The sequence below is a fragment of the Poromitra crassiceps genome (assembly GCF_964638095.1).
Source record: "Poromitra crassiceps genome assembly, chromosome: 22".
Taxonomy (NCBI): domain Eukaryota; kingdom Metazoa; phylum Chordata; class Actinopteri; order Beryciformes; family Melamphaidae; genus Poromitra; species Poromitra crassiceps.
The window spans coordinates 12287035-12305564 of NC_139647.1; the positions used below are offsets into that span (position 1 = coordinate 12287035).

The 18530-nt window shown below is 43.9% G+C and overlaps 1 protein-coding gene across 1 annotated transcript in view; it reads right to left on the minus strand.

The window, feature by feature from the left end:
• wdr27 (WD repeat domain 27) overlaps positions 1 to 18530 on the minus strand; it is a gene marked incomplete at both ends in the record, with an annotated part of 92856 nt that overhangs the window by 40705 nt on the left and 33621 nt on the right. The window contains 3 exons of the mRNA XM_083658302.1: positions 7735 to 7832; positions 14960 to 15081; positions 17906 to 18003. Of these exons, the coding sequence (XP_083514428.1) occupies positions 7735 to 7832; positions 14960 to 15081; positions 17906 to 18003 (318 nt within the window). The remainder of the gene's footprint in view (positions 1 to 7734; positions 7833 to 14959; positions 15082 to 17905; positions 18004 to 18530) is intronic.

Sequence of the window (18530 nt, forward strand, 5' to 3'; positions counted from 1 at the left end):
CAGGCACATTTCTACACGCTTGGAACTTGGACCTAAGAAAAGGCATATATTATTATATCTATGCCTTTATATTATATATTTTCTCTTCAATCGAGGTCAGCATGCTCCGTGTTAGACTAACAACGTTACAACCGCTAAGAAGGGATAAACAAAATGAGTTTAAAATACCTTGATATTTCTTGGATGTTTATGTAATAGCTTCAGCAGAAACAATCACTGCTCACCCTGTAGTGTATTGTACCTCCGTGTCCTAGAGATGTTCCAAGTGTTTGCAGACATTCCAAATTAGGCTTGATATATTACTGTACATAACACAAGTAAGCCAAGCCAGAAGCTAAATGCTTAGAGTTGGAATTTAAAAAAATCACTGTTGAGCATGAACGTCTGTTGAGAATGAACATCCTACAGTACCATCATAGCCTAGCACTCCTGTCTAGCCTGCTGCTTGGATTAGATACAGTACACAGGATGTTACAATGATATATGTAGCACCAATGAGTTCTAGTCCCCCCTAAGATTTCATTTATGATCCATTTTCGTCAGAAAATAAATGCGTCCGTTTCAAACGATGTAAACATCACTGCCCACATACTCCCATGCGTCTTTCATGTTGGTATCATGTTAAGCAATACATCCACTAGTGGGCAGTAGAGAGTCAAATGTGTGAGTGTGTGTGTGTGTGTGGTACTGCTCCTTTTCATCCATATCTGTAAGCTTTGAGAAAACGTGCAGAATGCATATCGGCTTAAAGGAACACTCCGCCGATTTTCAACTAGCTTTGTATTAGGGTTGGCACGATGGACGATGGCATCGCGTGTTACGCGTCCCCCGCGTAACGCGCGGGGGATGCGCGGGCGGCATTAAACAAGCGCACCCAGTTCAGTTCAGAGAAGCTTCCTGCTCCCCTCCGCTTCCCCCTCCTCCGCTCTACTGCTTCTCTGAACTAGGTGCGCTTGTTTAATGTCGCCGGGGCGTCCGCCGCGCGTGAGAAGTCGGCTGTGTTGTTGTGAAAACTTTTTAAGACAACTTCACGTTCTTTCCTGTTTTCAACCCAAAGTGAGTACAAGTCTTCAACTGTGAATTTAAGTCGCCTGTTTCCAAAGTGAAAGTTGGAGTCGCTACTCGCTCCAGATACAGCAGCTGCGTTTCTCTAGCCATTTCTCCTCAACTCTCTCTCATTACATTAGGTTCAAAAGCCCACGGGAATCTAATGTTATATCAGCCAGTAATTCAGTCAGTTTTCTGCCAGCTAGTTAAATTCAACACACACGTTGTTGGTGAGGATCTGTAACGTTATTTGTTTTGCGCTGTTAAAATTGCTGGTAGTGACAGCCACTGCCCACTTCAGTCGCCTGGCTCTGTGCTGTAGCACAGAGCAGAGGCTAATAGCCTATCCAAGCCCGCTGGTATCATTTAGAGCTCAGCTGTCCTGTTGTTAACGTGAACGCAGCGGCTAGCCAAATGGAATTACAGCAACGCAGTGACTTAATAAATAATTTATCATTCCCCCCACCCTCACCCGTCAATGATGATGTCATCGTCCCACACGATGTTTCACTGTGAAACAATCACGATGGGTATTTGGATGACAGCACACAACCCTACTTTGTATCATTACAAAATCAGTAGTAGATCAGTGATCGTTGTTTCTATAGATCAGGAAAAGGTCCATCTTTTTTGGCTGAGTAGAGCGGGCGGGGGAGGGGATGTGTGCTGCACAGCCTAAAACGCGTGCACAGGTCTCCATACATCCACAACACGAGATCTCTGCCCAACACTTTTCTCCACTACTCCATAACGCACATAACAGGTCTCCATACACTGCATCCACAACACCAGATCTCTGCCCAACACTTTTCTCCACTACTCCATAACGCACATAACAGGTCTCCATACACTGCATCCACAACACGAGATCTCTGCCCAACACTTTTCTCCACTACTCCATAACGCACATAACAGGTCTCCATACACTGCATCCACAACACCAGATCTCTGCCCAACACTTTTCTCCACTACTCCATAACGCACATAACAGGTCTCCATACACTGCATCCACAACACGAGATCTCTGCCCAACACTTTTCTCCACTACTCCATAACGCACATAACAGGTCTCCATACACTGCATCCACAACACCAGATCTCTGCCCAACACTTTTCTCCACTACTCCATAACGCACATAACAGGTCTCCATACACTGCATCCACAACACAAGATCTCTGCCCAACACTTTTCTCCACTACTCCATAACGCACATAACAGGTCTCCATACACTGCATCCACAACACCAGATCTCTGCCCAACACTTTTCTCCACTACTCCATAACGCACATAACAGGTCTCCATACACTGCATCCACAACACCAGATCTCTGACCAACACTTTTCTCCACTACTCCATAACGCACATAACAGGTCTCCATACACTGCATCCACAACACGAGATCTCTGCCCAACACTTTTCTCCACTACTCCATAACGCACATGTCTCACTGCAAAGTTCCCCATGCACTCAAGTGCCATTTAACCACCCGCCCACTCACGGCATGTTCCGGAACATGAGCTGGGAGCTGCTAAACTACAGCCGCTCTGCCAGGGATGTGGACCTTGTATAGGCCACAGGGCTCGGGTGGTAATGAGCGCGCTCACAACCGATAATTGGTGCTAAACATGCAGCCCATTCGAGTAAGTTCTGGTTATGATCAGAGTTCACTGCATGTTTAGAAATGGCTAATAACTGTCAAACTAAATGAATGTCTGCAAAACTGTTTACAGTTTTTGGATATACTACTGATGTTGTAATGATACAAAGCTGGTTGCAAATCTGTGGAGTGTTCCTTTAACTTGGGCATATTGAATGCACTGGATGGACCCGCTGTGTCAAATAAGCACGTTTCCTCTGAACATGGAGCTGCTGTCTCTCTCTACTGGGCTATCATCTTGCTAACGTTATGGTCCACTAGAGAGCAGTTAAACAGGGTGGACAGATTATGAGCCATAGTTCACTGTCAAGGGAAAATCTCAGGCAAATATTCAATGATTGGGATGAGGAGTGGTGGGAAAGTGAGCAGAGAAAGAGGACAGAGAAAAGAGAGGTGCCAGCAGAACTTGACTGTGACTTAAAGGCCGTACAGTTCCATGTCTGTGATATGAGCACCAACTGCTTTTGCTACTTGGATTCCTAAAAGCCAAATATTTCTTCCAATCGATTAGGCTTTTGTTTCATGCACTACGTTTTGTTTTTCCATGCGCGAAGCTTGTGTAGGAATACAACTCTTTCTAAGTACTGGTGTGTAAAGTCGTTAGGGGACGCTGACATACAGTACGGCCATGGCCCTGAGCTAAACATACTGTAAATAAGCAATACTCCAGTCTGCTATGATATGCACATTTTGTGAGTCCAAACTGAACCCTGCGACAGTGCGCCACCCCTTCATTGACACCCCCCACCCCCCACCCACCCACCCAACCAGCACCCACATCCCCCTATCCACCACTCGAACGCTAGTCTCTTAAAACAGACTGTCTCATCTACATCCGGCGAATGCAGCTATATACAGTCTGTACGTTCCACCCCCAGAACATGCACAAGGAAGTTGGGAAAAAAACCTTCAGACAGGAAAGAAGTTCGACAGAATCCGACCAATCACGACACGTGGGTCCACGAAAAATGCACATATTGGATTCTGATTGGACTAATGAGCGGAAGACCCGCCTTTCTACTTCCCATTCCGGTTGGTGCATGATTCTCCCCTACGAAGTACAGACGGTATGGTGGAAGCATTTGAAAATTGCGAAAGCCAACTCGTCTGTTCTAAGAGACTACTCGAACGCTGACTCTCTACGTCCTTCCTATCGCTAGGTTATGGCCACTTTTCCCTAAGCCCGCCCCCTTCCCTCACCCCCCCCCCCCCCCCGTGACTCACGGAGCCCAGCGTCGTTGCACCCGGCTACTTGGCGGCTACTACTAGACTGACGAGTCACGGGGCTGTAAAAAAAAGAACGTCACATGTGACATGAGTCACATGATTTTAGATGGGTCACAGCAGAGCCATGTATATTCACTCCAATGGACCAGTTTTTTACTCTCAAGAGTTCCAGGAAGTAAGGTCCTGGATTAAGCATAAGATTTTTTTTCTTGAATCAAATTGTACATTATCAGCTTTATTTTACCATTCAAAAGTAGCGCGAGACCCCTTCCTGGCTGTTCATTGGCTAATGAGTCACGCATTTTGGTCCTCCGATGACGCCACTCTCTCTCTAGAGGACACTAGGTCAAAGTAATATTTCCGGTGTATCTTGTCCATTCTATGGCCAGGCAAGTTGTAATATATTGTCATGTCATGGTGGTGGTTTGGGGTCATTAATAAATTAGCTTGATTCTGTTATTTTTCTAAAAAAGAATTGGGTAGTGTAATTTTACATTGAAGTCAACGGGGAGATGCTTGTGTTTTCCACCCTAAAAGGGGGCGAGGCCTAATTGCCGATCTGATGTATGGCACCTTTTCCCTAGCCCCGCCCCCTTCCCTGACCCGAATAGGATCAGATCTGCTCCAAAATGTAATGGGTTCTTCCTTGGCCCATGCTACCCTTCCACCAAGTTTCATGAAAATCGGCCCAGTAGTTTTGTCACCATCCTGCTAACAGACAGACAAACGGCACTGAAAACATAACCTCCTTGGTGGAGGTAACCAGTATGGACAGCTGTCACATGTGTGCCTGGTGTCAGCTTTACGTAGAGTCACATGTGTGCCTGGTGTCAGCTTTACGTAGAGTCACATGTGTGCCTGGTGTCAGCTTTACGTAGAGTCACATGTGTGCCTGGTGTCAGCTTTACGTAGAGTCACATGTGTGCCTGGTGTCAGCTTTACGTACTGTAGAGTCACATGTGTGCCTGGTGTCAGCTTTACGTAGAGTCACATGTGTGCCTGGTGTCAGCTTTACGTAGAGTCACATGTGTGCCTGGTGTCAGCTTTACATAGTCACATGTGTGCCTGGTGTCAGCTTTACGTAGAGTCACATGTGTGCCTGGTGTCAGCTTTACGTAGAGTCACGTGTGTCTGGTGTCAGCTTTACATAGTCACATGTGTGCCTGGTGTCAGCTTTACGTAGAGTCACATGTGTGCCTGGTGTCAGCTTTACATAGTCACATGTGTGCCTGGTGTCAGCTTTACGTAGAGTCACATGTGTGCCTGGTGTCAGCTTTACGTAGAGTCACGTGTGCCTGGTGTCAACTTTACGTACTGTAGAGTCACATGTGTGCCTGGTGTCAGCTTTACGTAGAGTCACACGTGTGCCTGGTGTCAGCTTTACGTACTGTAGAGTCACATGTGTGCCTGGTGTCAGCTTTACGTAGAGTCACATGTGTGCCTGGCGTCAGCTTTACGTAGAGTCACATGTGTGCCTGGTGTCAGCTTTACGTAGAGTCACATGTGTGCCTGGCGTCAGCTTTACGTAGAGTCACATGTGTGCCTGGCGTCAGCTTTACGTAGAGTCACATGTGTGCCTGGCGTCAGCTTTACGTAGAGTCACATGTGTGCCTGGCGTCAGCTTTACGTAGAGTCACATGTGTGCCTGGTGTCAGCTTTACGTAGAGTCACATGTGTGCCTGGTGTCAGCTTTACGTAGAGTCACATGTGTGCCTGGTGTCAGCTTTACGTAGAGTCACATGTGTGCCTGGTGTCAGCTTTACGTAGAGTCACATGTGTGCCTGGTGTCAGCTTTACGTAGAGTCAGCAATTCAGTTAATTCTAGACATTATTCAGATACTTTTTTATTGACTTTTGATATCATAGAGAGAATCTGATCAACATAAAGCCTAGTCTTAACTTCTCCTATTTGCTGAAACTAAACCTCATAGAAATTAGGCCTGCACCATATGAGGGAAATCTGTGATGTGCGATAACATTGTTCAATTTTGTGATGACAATGACTTGTGATAAACAAATATTGAAGTATGCATATTAGCTATAGAGTTCCTATGTCTTTCTGCTTTAGTACTGCTAACATAGACCCCAAACATGGAATAGCTCACAGTCACACAGCGTGTTTGTCTCTGTTACTGAAGCTGAAACTACACACAGTGTGTTTGGGCTTTGGTGGAGGGGCGGCGCACCACTGCGAGGGAAAGGTGTGCGCTGGATTTACAACACAAGACAAAATGATCGCATGCTGAGCGTGAATGCACGACGCATGTAAAGAAAAATAAGGATTTTTGTTATTCATTGTGTTTCAGGCAATCTTTGAGATGTGTTTATTAAACATGTTCATATCGCGATGACGATGAAAATACACTTTATCGTGCCGCAGCCCTAATAGAAATAACCAGAAACTTGGATTCAGGGCAACACAAGCTGTGATTCCGTTTGTGATGAGTGATAACAGAAACACATACAAAGGTTATCAAAGAGGGAAGGATCAAATTAGCAGCGCTAAAAAGAACATATTGTTTTGATACATCCATATGTTTCACCTCAGAGGAATTCCATGTGGAGTGGGATGCTTGATGACAGGTCTCAGAAGGAGAAGTTGACCTGGAAACCAGGCACAAATATTTCTCAGAGTGGAATAAGGTTTTGACAGCGTCTGGGATGAGGAGAAGAACAAGGCGGCGGCCTCAGACATGAAAGAATGAAAGACTTAATAATGTCTTCTCCTGGGCCAAAAAGAACATTTTGAAATCCACAAAAGCCTACGTACTTGAATTATCATCCTAATATGGATATCTGCTAATAAGGGCCAAAGAAAAATATCATGAGATAGTTTGGAAATTGAACAAATTTCACTCATCAACTTAGGAATATTATTTAAGCAATATTGATTTAATTCGAATATACAGTAAGTCAATTCTATTTATTTCCTTGATATGCTTGAACATTATAACCTTTGCAAGGCAGCTGGATTCGCATGAGATCACAAGATCACAAGATCACGAGATCATGAGATCACGATCACACGACAATCTATTGGTTTGAATCTGAAGCACCGATCAGCCACGGCCGGGCTTTGTTGTGATGCCAGTGAGAGCCAGCCCGTGATAGATGTGATAGACAGGTGGTTCATCCAATCAACTGCCAGGTATTTTTTTGAAAGTGCCTGCCCTTTGAAATGGTTCCCTGAGTGACTCGTTCCCAGATGGTCATGTGAAAACAACCCATCTGGCAGCATCAGGTTATCAACACTGATGGCTCTCAAATAATTTTGATGGATTTGATGGAGCAAGCCTTCAACCCTTCAACTAGTGAAGAGGACAACAGGCTTTTAAGAGTGTGCACTACACACGGCATATAAGGGTTGGCGTCACTACTTTTTTGTTTGATTGTTGTTTGTTTGTTTAGGTGGGCATTTGGGTGCTGTTGTTCTGTTCAGTCCTTTTTGGAATGACTTTGCTTAATTTGGTTTTGTGCGAAGAGCATACAAATATAAATTGGTGCAATAAATAGAATAATTGAATTGTTCAACAAATATTCACTGCTTCTTGACATTTTGTACTTTTACATGAGGTTAGCGAGTTATTTTGAAATGCAGTTATTTTGAGGTTTTCTATGCAAAACACAAGGAACTTGTAGAAATGTATGTGTCATTCTGGATAACACCATCAGCTAAATGGCTCAAATCTAACGCAAAATCTTTCAAATTAACATATCTTGCCAAATTTCACTATGGAAGTGCATGCACTGTAAAACCATGCACTATACTAGAACCAATATAATGAACTAGATCAAAACCAACCTAAGTGTACGAAGGTCCCACATCTTCAGTCCATCCGTGACTGCACTGGTGATGAAAAGGTTGTATGAATCTGCAGCTTGTGTGCTGAACATGGAGCCCTGTGGAACACACAAACACCAAAAATGCTTTCTCAGCATTATGCTTGACTGAAATAGCTTCTAAACGGGCTTCTCCTTTAGGACAATATTGGAAAATCCTGCATACTGCAGATCCCGTATTGGGAAATAGTTTTCACATAATTATTTCAGGTATAATGACAAGGGAGATTACAAGAGATTCAGACAGAAGAGAAGCACAGTGGGCCTGGAAAGAAAACCTCTCGCATTTCACTGCTGGAATGGAAACAAATGTGTCATTGAATTTGTCATTCTTTTCCATCTCCTATCTGCCACACTGAGATAGGCTACAATTAGAGCAAGCTCAATTTCAACTCCCTCTATAAAAATATATATAGCTGCAGCGTGCGCATACTCCACGTCTATGACTTTCACACCAAATGATCAGATGATGCAGGGGAGTGTGTGTGTGTGTGTGTGTGTGTGTGTGGGAGTGTGTGTGGGAGCGTGTGTGGGAGCGGGGGCGGCCGGGTGCTTTTTTGTTTAGATTTCCATGAAGAGTGTGGGAAAGGGAGTCTGAGAGGGCATTTCCAGTTCCATTTTCCGAGAAGTCCTCCGCTCTGACGAGCTCCAGGTGATCCTGGATGGAAAGTTGAAGTGGGAAAAGCTGCTTCACATACTGCAGCTCCCCATGTTTGGTCAGCCTCGGGACGGGATGAGAGGAAAGTGTGTGTGTGTGTGTGTGTGTGTGTGTGTGTGTGTGTGTGTGTGTGTGTGTGCAGTCTCCAGGCATGGGCAATCCCTATGATCCTCAGGCATTAACCCCTCCAGCACCCAAGCCCCTGAGGCGGGGATGGGATTTTCAAAGGTGTGTGTGTGTGGGGGGGGGGAGGGGGTTGACACAATTAGTACAGGCCCCAATCCTCAAAAGGGCTTTAGTTTTTACCCAATTTAGAAGAAAATGCAACCATATTTTTCATTGTTTTTATGTCCCAATTCACTCTATAAATTGTAGATTATTTATTTATCACATTTATAGAATAACCCCAGGAAAGCCATACATCCCCTGAATGCCATAGGTCTCTAGCTTGTGGTTGTGAAGTTTCATGAGGCTGTGATGATCCTAGAGGTCACAATAGGTCATTTTATACAGTGAGGTCAAGTTTCAAAAAATAGTCTCACGACAATAAAATGGCTACTATGGAGACTAACATCATCACACATGATTACAAATGGGCTCATTGAATCCACAAGAGTTTCAGCTTTCCAGTCATACCCAAGTTATGTATTTCCAAGACTGTTGCACCTTGGGATAACTCTTGTTGTGATTTGGTGCTATATAAATGTAAAATTGGTTGATTGATTGATTTAGGGACCCCACCCAGTATACAGAAATATTCAAATAGAATAGGTGAAAATAACACATTTATACTGCATGCAAAAAAAGACTGCATGGTTTTTGCCACACACAAAAATGCATGGGATTAGCTTAAACGGGGCATACCTGTAAAGGGAAGATTTAGAATACCCATAGAAACCATTCTCATTCAGATATCTCGAGGTGAGAGGTCAAGAGACATCTTTGAAAAATATATTATTTTTTAGCATTATTCACCCCCCTTGCCGACAAGCTAGCATGAAATAGCTGCCTGGTACCAATGGATGCCTTAGGTCTTCTAGTTAGCGTGCAGGGGTCCAATACTGCCTTCTGAAAAAGTGGGGGGGGCATGTCCCCTGTGTCCCCCCCATAAATTACATCCTTGCCCTGAGGCATCCAGGCGACCCCAGAGGACCCCACATTAACGCAACAGGTCAAGCTGAGTCAACACACCGCGAGCATGGCCATAATGCAGCAGGCACACAATAGCTGGCGTGACAGGGAGCAGGCACCTCTGGGTGGAACGTGCGTCGGCGGCTGCATGGGAGAGTGCATCCCAGTTGAATGAGCACCCGTGGCCTCTAACGCGTTTAATCCAAGCCACTAGGTGCAGTGTATCCAGCTAATCCAGCCTCCGAGCCACTAGGTGCAGTGTATCCAGCTAATCCAGCCACGCCTGAGTGCCAAGCCTGCCTGCACAGAGCAAGTCAACATGCACACGTCAGGAGAAGCCAATAGCACAGGGTCGCTGAGTGCGAACTTCCCTCTAGCACAGATTCAACTAAATCCATGCACCTTCCATATTCCAAAAGGAGTTATATAAGCATCTGTAAGATTGGTCAAAATTGCCCAGAAAATGATCTATAAAAAAAAAGAAAGATAAAAACGTTAATGTGTCGAATTTATTTTGACAGCTTTGGAGAAACTGAAATGATATGCTTAAACCTGTTGTACTCATACTGTCAGCGTCTGTGAGTCATTGAAAAGCGCTATGTAAAATAAATGAATTATTATTATTATTATGCAATTTGTTGGATAATGTATGCATTTACTGCTGACATTACTTGTTAGACACCAGCTAATTGGGCACACATTGGCCCAACACAGTACTGTTAGACACCAGCTAATTGGGCACACATAGGCCCAACACAGTACTGGTAGACACCAGCTAATTGGGCACACATTGGCCCAACACAGTACTGTTAGACACCAGCAAATTAGGCACACATTGGCCCAACACAGTACTGTTAGACACCAGCTAATTGGGCCCACATTGGCCCAACAGAGTACTGTTAGACACCAGCTAATTAGGCACACATTGGCCCAACACAGTACTGTTAGACACCAGCTAATTAAGCACACATTGGCCCAACAGAGTACTGTTAGACACCAGCTAATTAGGCACACATTGGCCCAACACAGTACTGTTACACACCAGCTAATTGGGCACACATAGGCCCAACACAGTACTGTTAGACACCAGCTAATTAAGCACACATTGGCCCAACACAGTACTGTTAGACACCAGCTAATTGGGCACACATTGGCCCAACACAGTACTGTTACACACCAGCTAATTGGGCACACATAGGCCCAACACAGTACTGTTACACACCAGCTAATTGGGCACACATAGGCCCAACACAGTACTGTTAGACACCAGCAAATTAGGCACACATTGGCCCAACACAGTACTGTTAGACACCAGCTAATTAGGCACACATTGGCCCAACACAGTACTGTTAGACACCAGCTAATTAAGCACACATTGGCCCAACACAGTACTGTTAGACACCAGCAAATTAGGCACACATTGGCCCAACACAGTACTGTTAGACACCAGCTAATTAAGCACACATTGGCCCAACACAGTACTGTTAGACACCAGCTAATTAGGCACACATTGGCCCAACACAGTACTGTTAGACACCAGCTAATTAAGCACACATTGGCCCAACACAGTACTGTTACACACCAGCTAATTAAGCACACATTGGCCCAACACAGTACTGTTAGACACCAGCTAATTAGGCACACATTGGCCCAACACAGTACTGTTACACACCAGCTAATTGGGCACACATAGGCCCAACACAGTACTGTTAGACACCAGCAAATTGGGCACACATTGGCCCAACACAGTACTGTTACACACCAGCTAATTGGGCACACATAGGCCCCACACAGTACTGTTACACACCAGCTAATTGGGCACACATAGGCCCAACACAGTACTGTTAGACACCAGCAAATTGGGCACACATTGGCCCAACACAGTACTGTTACACACCAGCTAATTGGGCACACATAGGCCCAACACAGTACTGTTAGACACCAGCAAATTAGGCACACATTGGCCCAACACAGTTCTGTTAGACACCAGCTAATTGGGCCCACATTGGCCCAACACAGTACTGTTAGACACCAGCTAATTGGGCACACATTGGCCCAACACAGTACTGTTAGACACCAGCTAATTGGGCCCACATTGGCCCAACACAGTACTGTTAGACACCAGCTAATTGGGCACACATTGGCCCAATACAGTACTGTTAGACACCAGCTAATTGGGCCCACATTGGCCCAACACAGTACTGGTAGACACCAGCTAATTGGGCACACATTGGCCCAACACAGCACTGTTAGACACCAGCTAATTGGGCACACATAGGCCCAACACAGTACTGTTAGACACCAGCTAATTAAGCACACATTGGCCCAACACAGTACTGTTAGACACCAGCTAATTGGGCCCACATTGGCCCAACACAGTACTGTTACACACCAGCTAATTGGGCACACATTGGCCCAACACAGTACTGTTACACACCAGCTAATTGGGCACACATTGGCCCAACACAGTACTGTTACACACCAGCTAATTGGGCACACATTGGCCCAACACAGTACTGTTACACACCAGCTAATTGGGCACACATTGGCCCAACACAGTACTGTTAGACACCAGCTAATTGGGCACACATTGGCCCAACACAGTACTGTACCACTGTTCCTTCAGGATTTGTAGTTGTCATAGACTGTGCTCCATAGTTGATTGCTCTATTGCTGACAAAAAGTGTGTTATTGTAAGTTGCTTTGGATAAAAGCGTCTGCCAAATGACGTAATGTAATGTAATGTAATGTACTGTTACACACCAGCTAATTTGGCACACATAGGCCCAACACAGTACTGTTAGACACCAGCAAATTAGGCACACATTGGCCCAACACAGTACTGTGGGAGTAAAGCCACATAAACCCAAAATGCATCATGGAACAGGATTACTCAAAGGCTATCATCCAAGCTGGAATCTCCTCCTTCAATCTCCCATGTCAGTCTTAATCCTGGAGCACCAGGGGTTTACATTCAAGATGAATGATCCTGATGATGGCTTGTCCTGTCTGTCTGTCACGGAAACATTTAGATTGTTTTTTCCCTCTACCATGACCTTGTTCATTCACACCACAAACCAACACTTTTATATTCCCCCCCAAGAGATGTGTCTTATGTAACTCTCGCAACACTCATAGATGTCTTATGTAACACTATAGCATCTGCCAAAGAGTAGACCCTTCTAGAGTCAGAGGGAAGGTTCACACAAGCCACGCAAATTCTTCAATCTATAAACCTTGTATAAAAAATATAATATAATGTAATATATAATATAATATTATATAATGTAATATATAATATAATATTACTGTATATAATATAATATATAAAATAAAATGCAATCAGTCAGCAGAGTGATGAGATCACTTTGCCTCTCTACATTCACCAAGACCTTCTGTATATCCTTCACAGTCCCATACTTCAAGGCATTCAAACTCTTAATGTACCTATACCTGTAAATGGACCTATACTTAAAGAGCATGGTGCAGGTTGGAGACCACATTGCATTAATATGTGGAATTGGTATATAGCAATTGGGGGGATTTTTTTTAACACTTGTAACACTTGTGATGTCACAGGGAAGCAAACTAGTCACCTTTAGGTGACAGTTACATTTTTCAGCCCAAAATATGAGGATTTCTGAGTGGTTTTATGTCTGCCCTGGTATCTGTCACCTTTTTTCACTCTCCATGTGTTTGCATCCCTGTGTCAGCCCCAGCAGAACATTCTCCTCTTGTGATGTCACTCGTGTTGTTATGTCACACGCTCATTTATAGAATGCCACCTTTTCCTCCATATTTATGAGGGGGCCCCGGGGGGCCTGTGGGGGGGATCTTTGTCTTTTTGGAGTGTAATCATGAGCCCAAAATGTAAATTCTGATTCTTTTTTTTACCTGCACCATACTCTTTAAGAGAATAATAGAAAAATATTGTTAGTTAGATCTAGGTAGGCGTGTCTTTGTTAAGTCCTTTGGGTAGGGCTGGCAGTGCCATTTTTTATTCTCTTTGATACAATTCTTTAGCATTTCCCCTATCAATTTCTGCTGTACAAATTGTCAGGTGTAAAAGACTGCATACAGTTTTAGTAGTTAACTTTATTACTAGAATACATTGTTGTGTAACTTCAGGATTACTTTTCAAAACAGCAGTAACATGGCCCATCTGGCATAACGCTTTATTTGAGAGAACAATACAAGAATTAGTAAGTAAATAATTGGATTCCCATTAGTATTTACCATTTTATTGGCTTGTTCAAGTGTGCTCTACCCGTAATTACAATATTTCCGACAGCATTTGAAGTCAACATCTGCTTGCTACTATTTTAACGGTTGGCATGGTGCAGGACAAGTGTGGAAAATAGGAGATAATGAGGTTAATATTGGACTTTTGGACCCACATTGCATTGTCTGGCTTCAGAACACTTGGATTACACTGCATGAGCTGTTTTTTATGGTCATTTTTATGGACATTTTTTATGGTCATTTTGGCGTTTTTGGAACTGTAAAGAAACAGTCTACAGCTAATTCTGTTGTTTTGAAGATGGGTGCCATGGCGATGTGCTAGCAAACTCGTATGTTATATGGACATACAAACTTCACCAGAGTTTCCACTGACAGATTGAGTACCCCCACCCGGAGTCATATCACGTTATTGTTTGCAATTGACACCCCACTGAAAGCAAAAAGGTTGTTGGGCAGCTACTCATGAAGCATACAGCTGGTCAACATTCTATGGTCGATAAGATTCCAGAAAATTAGGCAATTTGGAACCAGGACTAACTCTTCTTAACCGGTTCTCCATACTCAGAAATACTTTTTACCGTTGCTTTAATGACATGAAATTGGAGTGTTAAAGTCTGAGACTGTACAACCAAAACAACACTGACGCTTTGAATTTGAGTTTGTTATTTTTCTGTAACAATGGCTTGGCACGTTGGGGGTAAAAGTCCCTCCATATGTCTTCCCTTGAAAGCCAATGGACACTGCTAGCAGCTAGCTTTTTCTCCAATGTGACATGTTAGCATTTAGCAGGACACTGCTAGCAGCTAGGACAGCTTTTTCCTCTGTGTTATGTTAGCAGTTAGCAAGCCCTAATGCGTAATGTTCGTGACACTGACTGTGCACCTCAGTAGGCAAATGACCATAGGAAAAGACAACCCCTTTTAAATAAATGGACAGGCTGTGACCGTAAAATCAGAAATAAAATGCTGTCCATGCTGCAATTTGAAGAGTCTAGGCACACAGAATACTAAATAATAAGCATACATGTACTAGCGTAAATGAATACATCACTTCATATGGCAATGCTGCAACAAAATAATGTAATACAGGTGGCACTTTTAAATAAATAATGGCGTAAACTGTTGGCTTTTACAGAAGAAAGTTGACATGGGCTTACCTTGTTCTGTGTGATGCAGTGGACGGCTCTGCTGTGGGCGTCCGGCAGTTCTGAAGCAACTGCACCCTTGTTCATGTCAAATACCTGAATGGAGCGATCGGAACCGCACAGCAGAACAATGTCTGAGACCACTGCTAAGAAAAGTTAGCATTGTCAAGTATGTTATCTATTACATGCTAACAGAGGCCTGCAGATATGAGTGCAGTAAGTGTGAGATATTTAAGCAATGTCACACGAGAGAGAGTGCTGTTGTTGGCTAATATCGTCACGGCTGTGATTCGGTCGTAGGCACGAGGCCGTAGGCCGAGTCCCGAAGATAATCACAGCCGGGACGATATTATTAGACAACAACAGCACGACCTCGAGTGTGATATTGCTTTTATACAACAGTTGTACAGCATAAACAAAGCTATTCATCAAGTAATAATAGCATTTTTGTCAAGTAATTTGTGACAACAGATGATTTCTGCCTATTATTCGCCTCCGCCAACAAAAACAGTTCCCCCAGGATTGCACTAGTGTCAGTTACCAAGCAAGCAGAAACGGTAATATTTCCAACCAGTGAGAGGCAGCAATGTGCCGCAAGGCATCTAGTCTGCCGCGAAGCTTCTTCTTCTTCTACTAGTGTTTTATGGTGGTTGTTGCCGCAAAGCTATTAGAAGCAGCAGAAGAAGAAGCTGCCCGATAGCTCGCTAACAGATTAGCACTAGTATTTTTAGCAAACTATTTACCCCGCTAGCCGGGCGCTTCTCGCTCATACTGAGCATTAGCGCCCGGGGACCCACTTAGCATTTAGCCTGGGTAAACCCAGCCTCCACGTGACCTGAGCAGGGTCTGAGAGCAGATCACGTGGAGGCTGGGTTTACCCAGGCTACTTAGCATTCCCCATCAGACCAGAATTCCGCTCTCACGGCTACGTCTTAAAAGATCATTTGCCTAAGCCAGAAACTTGAAGTGAAGACCCTATCCGATGCGCAACATCCTCTTCTAGATAGCAACAGATGACGCCGCTTCCAACTTGTTGCATAAAATCCACTTTTATGTCTTTGATATCAAAAAGTCCTTAATGCAATACCATTCAGGAAGTGGGGGGGGGGGGGGGGGGGGGGGTCAGTACGGACAGCGACGCACTGTGTTTACTGCCACCCACACTTCCTGAACATAGATAACAATCAATGATGCACAGAAATCAGACATCAACATGTTTTATGCAATCAGCTGATATCTATTCTCTACTTGCCTCATACCTCATTTGAGGATCTCACTCACCCAGATACAGCTCGAAATTCAGTTGAGTGGATTTATTAGAAAATAAAGGGATCGTAAACCTTTAACAAGGAGTTGGAATGGAGACATTCCTGAAAAATGTAAGAAACCACAATGATTTCAGGTAAGATCAGCTGTGGAAGCCCTGAGGCAGCATGCGGGGGTCTTATTAAGCAGAGAGACTGATTGCTGTGGTTGATATGAAAGTCCAACCAGATGCTCCAAATTAAACTACTGAAATGATAGGTGAACTCTGCCGTCCAATGCATCAATGAGAGTGAATGTTTTCTAAGTGGGACCACATAAGTGTTCTTTCCTCAGCTGGCTTCCTCTTCCACTGAGAAAATTCAACACTGAAGACCTCCAAACACATTGCTCTAAGCCTTTTTCTACTCGAGAAAAAGAAGTGTCGGACAGTGGGCAGTGTATAAAATGTCCATGTCCAAAATGTCCATTATAAAACTCAATGTGCCATAACTGCTAAATATTGCAATTTGGGCAATAATCCAATAATCCACACTCTTACTGTATGGATGTGAATTTTACTGGACTGGACCCAATGCACCTTACTCTTAATTATTATTACTATTATTATTACTACTTACACTGTTGTATATAATATATTATTTACCTCACATGCACTTTTTACTCAATGGTACTTGATAAGGACTTTAGGAGAAGGCACATAATTGCGACACTCTATCGGATTTTGGCTACCTAACTTCTATTTTATTGTTTTTATGGTCTATTCCTATGCTTCTTATAATGTCTCGATGTTTATATTTTTCCCGACATGAGTGTGAGCAACTGTAGCATGACTCAATTTCCCCTCGGGGATCAATAATGTTTTTTCGGATTCTGATTATTATACGCGGTAACATTAACCTCTCGAGACAGACGTTGGACTTGCATTGAAAATCTGTCGGCAAGCTCAGTGAAAAGCCGAATAACAGAGCTCGTAGGGGGCAGGCTCGCATGCTGTGCTTTACCCAATCAAAATGGAGTGGGCGTGACCGACAGTCAACCGAGTCGGTTGACTGATCGTAAAACTTGCCATCTTCAGCGTGTAGTAACGAGCTAGCGTTGTTGTTGTTGTTTCACAGCGGCGGAGGCATTTGAGATCGAGCGGAAAGCAAATCCATAAATAGTCAGAGCCAGTCGGTCTGACCATGTGAGACTAGGTCGGAGCTAGTCTGGAGGCTTCTCCACCGCTTCTGGACCTGGGGGGCGTAAACCAAGGAGACGGAAACAGTCTACCGGAAACATGTGCGCCAAAAAAATCCTAACCCTCGATTAATTTTCGGATGCAAAGCTTCTGTATTGGCTTAAAATATGTGATATTGTGAATCCGCAAAGTTTCTACAAGAACTTCTTCGAAAACTTTGTTTGGTACATCCATCTTTTGTTTTTGTTTTTGATCCTGTTTCCGGTCTAGGGCGGACACAGGACGAGAGGTATAATTCAAGGATAATGGAAACCAGGCTCTTCTCCTTGGGAGGAGCCTGGTGACGCGAGGTTAGGTCGGAGCCAATGGCAGAGCTTGCAGGGAGCGGAAAGGGATTTTCTTCCACTGCCGACAGAGCGGAAATCTCTGGCGGAGCCCCTTGAGTTCCGGTTATTCCAACGAGCCTGCCCCGTTGGGTTCCCAGATTGCAGTAATAATGAGTAGAAAAAGGATACAGGAGAAAAAATCATTGACTGCAGACAATGCAGTAATGTCTGTTGCCGATGTTGTCTCAAAGCAGCTTGCCAATTTGACAACACTCTTTTGCTGATATCTGAAAGTAAGAAGATAGTTGCATCATTTTCACCGGTGATATATATGATCCAACTGTTAATAAAAGATGATCCCGTTCAAACATGTTAACTACAGCGTTTGGTCCCTGACCATAATATGGTCAGGGACCAGACTCTAATGATGTAATATTATTACATCTCTCCCATGGCTAAAGAGCTCCTGGACTAATAAGATGATTCAACTCCAGAAGGGCTATCATGTTCTTTTGATTACAGATCTTGTTCTACTGATGACACTTCTGTATATATGCCTTTGACACAGTGTTGTAGTCAAGTCACAAATATCTCCAATCCAAGTCGAGTCTCGAGTCCCCACTGTTCCGAGTCCGAGGTACCAAAGAAGAATCCGAGACGAGTCCCCATTACCTGAGTCGGAGTCCAGAGTTACTGAACATGAGTATAAATCCACATGTAGGTGGAACACACATATCAGCCCTTGCACGAATTTGAATGTCACGGTATTGATGTAGCTATCAATATCTTATGCCAAATTATTAGGGCCTATTAT